Raw genomic sequence first — 10,930 nt, forward strand, 5'->3', positions numbered from 1 at the left:
CTCCAATATTTTATTTTATTTTTGTTTTCCGCCCACCCATTTTGGAAATTCGTTGGAGGGAAACCAAGCTTCTAAACCAATCAAAATTCGACACGTCATCGCCAGTCAATTTTTTTCCTTTGAGCTTGCGAAATGAAGAGTTTCAATTCTAAAAGATTATCTTTTTTCAACAGAAATATTAACTAACACCATTAAAGCTTAAAACTTTAGTATTTTAAACCCTAAATATATCAAAATTCCATACTTTTAAAGTTATTTATACACCAATACTTAGATTGCAGAGTATTATATAGTTATAACATCAGCTAGGATTCCGTAACTGCAGCTGTACAGTCTTTCCCCAGAAGAGTGATGAGCCTTCCAGGAGGAGAATCGAACACGACCAGTCCCGTAGGTTGTTCTTCCGCCTTGTTCGCCAACCAGACAGCGCACGAGTTCTGTTCCTCGGATATGGCGCAAATTCTGCACTCCCAGTTCTTCAGGAGCATGTCTTTGCACCGTTGCAGAATCGAGTTGCTCTGCTGGAACGGAAGAGAGTTTGCGTTTAGAGCTTCGAGTGCGTTGAGGCTGGTCGTCTCCACTATAACTTTCCGGAAACCTCGATCCCATAGAAGCTTCAGACCTTGGTAAACAGCCCAGAGATCTGCTGACAATTCCGACAAGTTCTTCAGGTTCACAACGTAGCCACAGACCCATCTGCCAGATTCGTCACGGGCTATTCCGGCGGATCCGGTTAGATCAGATTCGGGTTTCAAAGTTCTTTGTACGTTAAGCTTCACCCATTTGCTCGGAGGAGGCATCCAGCTCAAGCCGGGTGTTCCACGAGGTTCTCCGGCAATGTTTCCTGACTTAGCAGCTGTGGGAGATGTAGCTTTTGAATTGGGTGTTGTCTGTATTGTCTGAAAACCCGGAGGAATACTGAATTCTCGGTTCTGGTCCGGTGACTTTGTGGGATTGTTGTGGAAGGATGTTCTGAGAGGACGAAGAAGAAGAAGCCGAGGTGGCTGAGGGCTTTTAGCCCTTAGGAAAACCCCCCAAAGGAAGTCACTGGTTTTCTTCTGCTTGTTTATGATGCCTGCAAATGGAGAATAGACATTGTTCTCAAAATACTATCATAAGGAGCTTGAAACAACTTGGAAAAGTGCCAGTAACCCTACTCTGGGAGGCCTCGTCCAGTAGCCTCGAGGAAAATATCAACAAGTCAGTGCCCTTGATGTTACTTCTGATCATGACATCACCATTCAAGATTATCTCCAACAGATGAGTGTGCTTCCCTTTAATCCTGAAAGCAACCGGGTACATGAATAATATTCCAGCCCTGTCCAAAAAGATGTACACTAAACTAGGTTTGAGCACAAACCTATCGGTATTCTTCTCATCTGGGAAAAAATACAGCTCCACATCACAGAGATTCGGTTTCTTGTTCTTGAACAGATCATTCAAATAAGAGCCTACAGTGAGCAGTTCAACATTGAGTAAGACAGGCATCACTTTCGATAGATTGTATGCCTTCTGACGGATCTTGGAAGCTGGTTGAGAGGAATACTCGCCGTAAAATTCTTCCGCTGTGGCAAAATTCCGAAAGTTTCCCCTTAATACAGAAGAAGAAAGATTATGTTTACCATCATGAGCAAAACTTAGTTATTCTGATAGCTGTTTACTTCATGAAGGACAAATATCAAAATCTTTCAAGATCTTTCAAGCAGAGAACAAACTAAAATGTCACAGCAAAAGTATATGGCATCATTAATTGTCGCTCGGTTCCATTCTTGGAATGCTCATAAGTTTCTCCAGCTTCGGCAATAAAACAACATATACCCTTCTAGTAAATCACATTCGTGGCAGCATCAGAAGATGCAGTGTTTTGAAGCAATCGATTACTCACTTCCAAGTGGAATGTAGAGCCGGAAGATATGAAAGAAACTGAACCAATTTGTCTGATAAACTCCATGAACATCTCTCTTCAATGTCATGAGAAATAGCTTCAGCACCAACATTGGGCTCTAAACCTAGAAAGCCGAAAAAAATAGCAAGATGTGTAATTTATTTGTTCAAGGAAAGAAAACGTAGTATCCAGTGGATGAACACAAAGGAAATAGAAATACAAAATGAGAAACAAAAGATGTCACCTTCTAATACTTCAGGTGGTTTAGTGGTTTGTTTTTCAATGTTTGGACCAATCTGCGAAGCACTTCTCCTAGGAGGGTCGAAAGTCTTAAACTGAAGGAAACTTGGACTGGTTTTTCGACTCACCATTGCAGATTTCAACCCCTCAGACCTAAGACCAGACACAATTTGCCTGTTGAATCTCATTGCTGAACCAGAAGGGTTCGGTCTTGGTACCATATTACTTGAAGAGAGACGAGTGGTTCCTGAAGAAAGACGGATGGCTTCTTCTGGTGGAATCACCTTAACTCTTGCTGTTTCAGGAATTGGTTTCCACTTGGGAACTGGCTTGGAAGATTCATTGCGAGCTTTAATGGGTCTTTCATTATTCCTCTGATTGCTGGGACCTGCAGTGTTTGGATCTGGAGCAGCATTTTTCTGGACAGGTTTCATCGAACAACCAGAACAAATCCAATGTCTTGGAGCCTCGAATCCATGTTCTTGCATGCAATAACTGGAAGATATGGATCGAAAGGGAAAGCATGTCAGGCACCAACCAAATACAAAGAGCCATATAGTACAGCACAACGGTAAAAGAAAGCACCCGGTCAAACGATATTCAGAAATGCTGTTTTCTTGCCAATACTTCATTTCACCATCTTACCTATGCTCGCGAACGATACAACATTTAGTGCAGGTCACAAGTAGTTCCTTCCAGTCATTGCTTCCACATGTTTGACAAATCTTTTCCTGCAATGGTGGCAGTGAAAGCAGATCAGCATATCCCTATTCAGTCTAATTCAAGCCGAGTATTAACTTTACCGACATGAAAACATCAACCAATGTGACAAAAACAAACACAGTATAATTATTGCCTAAGGGTGAAATCACAACCTCAAGAACGGAAACCATATTTCAGATCATCCAGGAACTCAGATTTTTCCCCCCCATCTGTCTGATTTGATCCTGCCATTCTCTTACACCATCACTGTTGAACTCAGATACTGTCCAACTTCATCAATCCGATGAAGCCATAACTCAAAACAACTGAGATTTATCCCCCCAACCAAAGTAGAAAGGAGGGAAAATAAAAGGAAAACTAAAACCACAGAAAACCGCCAAACTCGAGAAAACTGCAACCTGACATTGTGCATGGACATTGCATCTCTTGTCGGAGAAATTCCAAAATAGAAACCCTAGAATACGAACAGAAACCCAACAAAGACCCATTTCACAGTTTCACAGTTCAGAGTTCACGAAATAGCAAAATGCAGATAAACCCAAAAAAAAAACAAGAACCCGCTATTGTCAAGCATCATAAAACCGGTACTAATCAGCGAAAACCCACCCAAAGAGTCGTCTCCTTGCTTGTTACGAAAGACGGAGCAAAATGATCAAGCAGAGTTCAGTGAAGAGGAAACAGAACTGACAGAGAAAACAACCAACAAAAACACCAAAACAGAGAGGTGGTTCATGAGCGTTTTAGGAAATACCATGCTCGGCGGCTTCTCGCCGTGAAAATCTGAAACCGGAGGTGATTTTGTCCTTTGAGGTACACTGAGAGAGAGAGAGAGAGAATTTTTATTTTTTTTTACAGACAAACGTTTTCTAGAGTCTTCAATAATATGTTCAGCAGCAAAATTAAATACACCCTCGAATGTTTGATAATAATTCCCTATTTGAATATAGATGCATTAATTGTGTACGTCATGCAAAAAAGGGTTTCCATTTCAGGTAAGCGACTGTTGGCTGTCCGTTGGATGTCCAGCAGACTTTGCATCCATTTTCATATATGGGTATATTTTAATACCATGACTCGTGATAAATCTTGTAATTAATCTTTTAATAAACCAACAGAATAATAGTCAACAAGCCTATTTTATTTTATACACATTAATCGGGAAAAACACTGCAAGGCAAAAATTCTGCTGGCGAAAAAGACTCTGATACCCTTCAGGTTCAGAAAATTAACAACAGCATATACCACACTCTTCACAAAGCTTCGATCTTTGAGCGTTGGGTCCTTGAGGACGAGACACTCATGAACAGGCATATATGTCTGTCTCTGCAGACAAAATAATCTCACGAAGACTCTATGTCTCATATCGAAACGATGAAGCAAAAACCCATGTCTCAAAATCGAAGCTTGATCTTCTGTCTCTGCAACAGAGAGTAGTTTCTTACTGTCTTTAGGTTCTTGAACGACCACATCACTGTAATGGCTTTGACAAACAAGACAGCAAGAGCGGGAGGAGATTCTTTACGGGCAAATCGATGATGAACGTGATGATGATGATGAGAGGAGAAGAGTCAAGCTATGGTCTTGACTCCTACATCTGCAGAGCCTACTGATAATGGCAACTGAGTGTGTATGCATTTTATGAGTCAGGAGAAGGAAGATATAGTTGAGAGAGGCAGGAGTGAACTAACAAGTGTTTCCTGCCAGCCGGAGCATCCTGCCCTTTTTCCTTGGTGGAGGAAAGGCCTCGGAGAGAGGCCGTTGCTCTGAAAACACCCGAGCTTCTTTACCCATCACTGTAAAAGATATTTTCAATCCATATGGAGATTCCTTCGAGTAGTTAAGCACAATTAACTATGTCTTCATGTCACTATGTCTATGTGTTCTTTCATATCTTCAACAAAACTGAAAATTGGGACAGACTGATGATTCTCCTCTAGTAGCTAGCAGAATTAACAAGGATCCAACCAAACCCTATATCAGTTTCATACATAAAAAGAGAATTTTAGGGAGCTTCCTCACCTTCTAGCCTCTTGTGGGTCTCGAGCCCTTCGGAGGGCATATGAAATCCTGAGCTGCTACGAGCAGAGACACAGATAGGTTCTGCAACATCTTCCACGTTATGGGTTCTAAGTTTACTAGTCTTGTGTGATCTTTTCCTACAAGCACTACTAGAATTCTCGGGTTTTGAGACAAAATCAGGGCCCCTTTCAGATGCATTGATAGTTAAACCCATGAGGGTACGATCCTCCTTGGCAGCCATTGTTTGTATTATGCCATTTGAGGACCTGCACACTTCACATAACCAAATGTCGGGGATGGATGGTAAAGGGACCCTCGCGCAATAACTGAAGTCACAAAAGGAAGAAACACAGAAAAAAAGAAGAAAACAATGAGGAATGTTGATCACCGGCTCTATAACAATCAACATTATAGGAAAGACACATACTCCACCTGTAAACCCTAGTGCAGATTCATGGAGATCATCTCCAATTAGACCGTAATAAATGTCTACAAGTATCAATTGATTTAATCTCATTTCAGGGCATTCTGAAAATAAAGCCAGGATAAAAAAGAAGTGATCTTACATATGCTCTCGAACTTCTCTGCACTGGAAACAAGTGATTATCAAATCCTCATAGCCTACACTCCCACATATCTGGCAAGGATCCTGTATAACAATTAAGATTCAATCAGAACAAATATGCCTTAAGTATTGCCTGAGCAGAGCCAAAGTTAGATATGCTGCATCAAAGTATTGCTTGATCCTTTACTGATCAATCCGACCATCTCCTGATACTTAAACACTATATGAATCACAGAGTTTCTACCTGATAAATGTATTCAACAACTGTCAAGAACCAAAAAGAATATAATATGCACAGGTAAAAGGCTTAATCTCATACTAAATGCGAAAATCTCGGATACTTTGATCGAAGCAAAAGCTCGAAAAGAATGAAATACAGATCCTGATTCTCCGGTTTTCCCCTGAAAAACCTGTCTTGCTAACTCGTTCAAGCATATAATCAAACAGTTGACATCTCAAGACAGATACTCATAGAACTAAACAAAAGAACCAATAGCAAAATTGATTCCCGTTGACAAATCAGAGCAGCACCATGAAGAAACGTAAATATCCTAGAACTGCAAGTTCTTTCACCGATTCGATAAAGGATCACAGCAACAAACCGCAAGTCACGATTACTAAGATTTCCCTCCCACCTACTCGAACCCAAACGAAGCCAAGAAAAACGAAGAACAAAAATCAAAGAATTACAATTAAAGAATCAGTGATTATGAACAGAGTGTCATAGGGAAGCTAATTAGGACAGAGAATCGTCGAAATATCAAAGCTACGTCTATTGGGTGTTCCCTTTACCGGAGAAACTGGACTTGTTCTCGAATCTTGCATGTCTTGATCAGACGACTGTGAGAATCTTTCTGATTGATTCTCAACCTCGTCCGTCTTTCCCATTGTTCTCGAGAAAAGGGTCTTCAATGGCGGTAAAGGGTATGCCGGAAACTAGGTTTTGAAGAGACCTAACTCAAGAAAGAGATCGTTTTCTTGAGGAGGAAGGAGCAGTTTCTCTTATGATGAACTACCACACTTTTTTTTTAATTCCCCCTTTTTGTTTTCTCCCGAGGAGACATCTGCTAAACAAATCAGAGGGTTAGGCCCCAATTTCAACACCATCGATCACGCAAACCAAACCGGTCCTCATAGACCGGTTAACCAAACCGGATTAAACCGTAAATAATGTCAGATTTGAAGTATTTCCGGTGTGTGATCACTGGCATTAACTAAATTTTGCTTCAAGGAAACATCTTTTTTAAGATCTGAGAATTGAATCTATAAGAATCGCCAAAAGGGACACAAAAGATCCAATCTTTTGGTTTGGTCTGTTTTTTACACAATAGACCATTGCAACCTTGCAAAACCAGAGAGACATCCTACTGAGACACTGCACCAAGACAGAACACATGCCACTGCTCACGATCAAGACAAGAGAAGGTAATAAGAACATGTTGATCGAGTTTCTGGGCCTGAACCCTGTGTCGTTTGAGTAATCTGGGTTGATACCAGTGGCTGAGGTGGCTGAGTAAGGGCTGCTGTTGCCGTCGGGAGTCATGGCCGCCTGCAACACTGTAATAGCAAGAACGCATTTCGTGGACAGACCATGTCCAAGATTCAAGAACTTGCGCCATAACTTGGAAAAAGTCGGCATCAAGCTGTGATAAGACCATCTTTGAGTGGAAATGTCCAAGAACATCAGAAGCATTCTTGATTTGATCCCAGTTAGAAGGTAGTGTTCTTGCAGAATGAGCTTAAACAGTGAAGCCATGAAATGAAGTTCACTGAGAAACGGGAGACAGTTGTACGATGTGTTCTGTCGAGAATAAAGACAGCATTTGGAGACACTCCTGGCACTAGCAGGGAAAGGACATCCAGCATAACCTGTGGTAAATCCGCACACCCAGAAAAACAAATTTTGAAAAAAAAAAAGAGATTATCTGGAACTTGTTCATCACTATAAACAAAATAGATCTTCGAACTTGTAAAAAAGTTTGTGTCTTGATGATGCATTTGGCACTAGAATCAGACATCCGAGTCCAAAATCTAGATTCTCCGGTTGTGTCCCTGGCTTTAGTCCCATCCACAGACTATCACATAACAAAAGGCCATCAAATACAGTAAATCTGCTACAAGGTTGTGAGATAAAGACAGAGATTCTAAGGAACTAACTGGGATCAGGGTTGCTGAGAGTGGCAGTGCCACTGCAATCGCAGCCACTTTTCACTCCTGCTACTGTGTTTGAGGGGGAGAGAGAGAGAGAGAGAACAAGTAGAGACAAGACAATGGTGGTGTGAAGGTGACTAGTTGTCCTTTGTCTCTTCTTCTTAACCCTTGTGTGCTTTTTGTGTTGCTTATTTGGTGATGTGAAAATTGTAAGCTTTTTTTAAAACGTTCAATCCAAAAATGTGAAAAAAATATGGTCAACAAATACCTAAACGCATGAACGGTGATCTTGGAGGATCTCATAAGAACAAATCCATCATATCCATGGAGCTGCATTGCGTTTTAGCTTTTACCACATAACTGCATTTTTTTTATTTTACATATCCATCTCTGCTCGCATACCCTAACTTAGCCAACAGACAAACCCGGTTTTCTTTCGAACCACAACTCAACCGTACACTCTCGGACCCAGCCTTGGCCTTGGGTGAACCATCAGAGGATCTGCCCTCTGCAGCGTGATCCCATAAGCTTCGTCCATGTTCAGCTTCTCCGGCCTAACTCCGTCGGCTAATTCCCAGTCAAAGCCGTGGACCACCGTCGCCGTCAACAGCTGAATCATCCGTAAACCTAGACTCAGCCCAGCACAGATTCTTCGTCCCGCTCCGAAGGGTATGAGCTCAAAGTCGTTGCCTTTAACGTCGACTTCGGCTTTCTCGCCGCCGGGGAGGAACCTATCGGGTCGGAACTCTAACGGGTGGGACCATTGATCCGGGTCTCGGGCTATGGCCCATATGTTGGTGAGGAGAGTTGACCCTTTCGGGATGTGGTAGCCATTGATCTCGCAGCTTTCCGATGCAATGTGTGGCAGAGAGAGTGGCGTTGGTGGATGTAACCTGAAATTCTCCTTAATTACCGCCTGCAAAACCAAACCGGTTTAGCCAGAAATTCGCCTTAACTACTGCCGACAAAACCAAACCGGTTTATCCAGATAGCATAACCTAAGATTTTTTGGTTAAGCGAAACCAAAATCGGACCAGTAACGTGCACAGAATGAAAATCAATAACCAATTCATAATTGGTTGGCACCGGTAAGACCTTGCAGCTTCTTGATGCTGGTTCTTGAGACTTAAACCGGGCCAGAAAAACGTATTACCAAAACCATGAAAGTGTAAACCGTACTATTACATGGGATGAACTATAATCCATTAAACCGGACCAATTGCTTCGCTTGACTCTGCAGTAAACCGAACCAACAAAAGAGGCACAGAAGTAGCTCATTGGTTGGAAATAAAACGCATAAACCGGTCGGTTTACCGAATCCCCGGTTTGGTTAAGCATACCTGGAGATATGGAAGGTTTGGGAGGTCGGATTCAGAAACGGGCCGATTCCGGCCTACAACGGAGTCAAGTTCCTGTTGGGCTCGGCCCATTATCTCCGGATGGCGAATCAGCTCGGCGACGGTCCACTCCACCGTACTTGATGATGTGTCTGTCCCAGCACTAAACATGTTCTGTCATTTCAAAAACAAAAAAGAAAAATTAAATCTTAACTAAGAAAAAAATTCAAAATAAATACATTGAATTTTGTAAAATCTTAAAAAAAAAAAATACACATCAAGTAACGTTTAATAATTTTAAAAGGACTTTGTATATTTTTTGCCACGTGATAACAAGGCGTACCAGAAGGAGGGCTTTGATCTCGGTGTCAGTGAGCGTGCTTCCGTCACCGTCAAGGTCCTTTCCCTTGAGAGAGATCAAAGTAGAAAGCATATCACTCTTGTTTTCATCAGGACCGTTGATTTCGTGCTCCTCCAAGATCGACGACAGAAAACCGTCGAACCGTTTGTGAAGCCGTTTCATCTTCGCCGCAACGCCCTGTAAGTCTAGCCAATCCAACGCCGGAATGAAGTCGCCGACGTTGAAAACTCCGGCGAGTGACATCATCTCCGTCACCATCGACTTGAACTCCTCGGCCCTTGGATCTGCCCCCACTCCGAATAACCGCCGTCCGATCATCACTCGCCCCAGCGCGTTGACCACGCACACGTTCACTAGTTGACTCAGGTTCACCGGATTCGTCTTTGCACGCGCCAGCTCGCGCGTGAACGCTCCTACCTCCTCCTGCACATATACGTAATTACATTTATATAGCCTCCTCCGTACTAATCGATGGTTCAACTTTTTTTTTTTTGGGGGTAAATAATCGATGGTTCAATTGAATTTTATGTTCGTGCATTTCTTTCATGTTTATCGCGTAACATAAGGTGCACAAACTTTCCTACCCTATTTTGTATTAACCAATGCTTTTTCATTTTATACCACATATAAATTCTAATATGAAAATTATAAATATCAGTATTCTCGATGTTTAAAATTAATACTTTATTCTTTTAAATATTTTTAAATATTGTATAATTTGAGAATCGAATTACATCACCCAATACAAAAACAATAAAATAGAAAAGTATGGCTGCTGTCATTTTAGCAAAGGCTGACACGGAAATGAAATTATATATTAATTAATGAAATTAGTTTAACAACCAACCGAAAATAAAAATTGTCAACAATAACATTTAATTTTGTATTGTTTTGATTGGTTTAATTGATTTCCTATGTCATCCAATGTCATGAGAATTTGGATAGCTGAGAGGTAATCTTCATTTTCCTCTCTTTTTCCAAGTTAGGAGGTAAAGTTGGACTATAGTTAGCTGTGATATATATATATATATATATATATATTCGTATCTCAATACAAATATACAAAAAAAAAAGTTTTTACATCCCTAAGTATAGTTTCTTCATAATTTGTAAGTTTTTTTCTGGTTAAAATAATTTGTAAGTTTTTGCCCATGAATTCGTTTTGATTCCTTGGCACGGAGTTTTTTTGTCTTTATATATATATATATATATATATATATATATATAGTGGAGTCTGAACACGAGGCACATGAGCAGAAACCTCCATGCATTTACATGCATTACTTCTATGTATAGAAACCCTAGAAACAGACAAGGGAAGGTTATGACCTGGCGAACATGTCTGGAATCTTCTAGGGCTTTAGCGGAGAAGAGATGAACGGAACTGATCTTCCGCAACATTCGCCAACGTTGTCCGTACGGCGCAAAGACCAAGTCTTGGTAGTTATACGCTATGTGTTTGGCTCCCGAGTTCGGCGGCCGGCTCGCGAAGTTGGAGTCGTGGACCCTCAGGAACTGCTCGGCCACGGCCTTGGACGAGGCCACAACCACGTCCACGAACCCGAGCCGTAGGTGGAGGAGAGGTCCGTAGGTTGCCACCATCGTGGTGAGATTCCGGTGGGGCTTTGGCCCCATGTGCGGCAGTGTTC

General features: G+C 41.6%; 2 protein-coding genes across 10 annotated transcripts; both read right to left on the minus strand.

Moving 5' to 3' along the window:
* Nucleotides 1-226: 226 nt before the first annotated feature.
* On the minus strand, nt 227-3,690 carry LOC104801226. 3 transcript variants are annotated; one of them, XM_010524416.2, is made up of 8 exons: nt 3,600-3,684; nt 3,001-3,082; nt 2,771-2,856; nt 2,130-2,620; nt 1,886-2,009; nt 1,361-1,591; nt 1,158-1,282; nt 227-1,075 (listed from the first exon to the last, which is right to left on the minus strand). In XM_010524416.2, exons 2-8 carry the CDS (start codon nt 3,016-3,018, stop codon nt 306-308), a joined length of 1,845 nt encoding a protein of 614 aa, XP_010522718.1. In that variant the 5' UTR covers nt 3,019-3,082; nt 3,600-3,684; the 3' UTR covers nt 227-305. The 3 variants fall into 3 exon arrangements, with proteins under 3 accessions (XP_010522718.1, XP_010522710.1, XP_010522729.1); XM_010524408.2 differs by having other exon boundaries at nt 3,001-3,110; XM_010524427.2 differs by lacking the exon at nt 3,001-3,082 and having other exon boundaries at nt 3,600-3,690.
* Nucleotides 3,691-3,965: 275 nt separating this feature from the next.
* On the minus strand, nt 3,966-10,924 carry LOC104801243 (flavonoid 3'-monooxygenase). 7 transcript variants are annotated; one of them, XM_010524481.1, is made up of 8 exons: nt 10,611-10,924; nt 9,264-9,704; nt 8,924-9,094; nt 5,434-5,516; nt 4,868-5,193; nt 4,537-4,641; nt 4,371-4,451; nt 3,966-4,266 (listed from the first exon to the last, which is right to left on the minus strand). In XM_010524481.1, exons 1-7 carry the CDS (start codon nt 10,914-10,916, stop codon nt 4,417-4,419), a joined length of 1,467 nt encoding a protein of 488 aa, XP_010522783.1. In that variant the 5' UTR covers nt 10,917-10,924; the 3' UTR covers nt 3,966-4,266; nt 4,371-4,416. The 7 variants fall into 7 exon arrangements, with proteins under 7 accessions (XP_010522783.1, XP_010522767.1, XP_010522791.1 ...); XM_010524465.1 differs by having other exon boundaries at nt 4,371-4,454; XM_010524489.1 differs by having other exon boundaries at nt 3,966-4,454; nt 4,868-5,133.
* Nucleotides 10,925-10,930: the final 6 nt, after the last annotated feature.

Source organism: Tarenaya hassleriana, unplaced genomic scaffold, assembly GCF_000463585.1.
Source record: "Tarenaya hassleriana unplaced genomic scaffold, ASM46358v1 Cleome10, whole genome shotgun sequence".
In the NCBI taxonomy this organism is placed as follows: domain Eukaryota; kingdom Viridiplantae; phylum Streptophyta; class Magnoliopsida; order Brassicales; family Cleomaceae; genus Tarenaya; species Tarenaya hassleriana.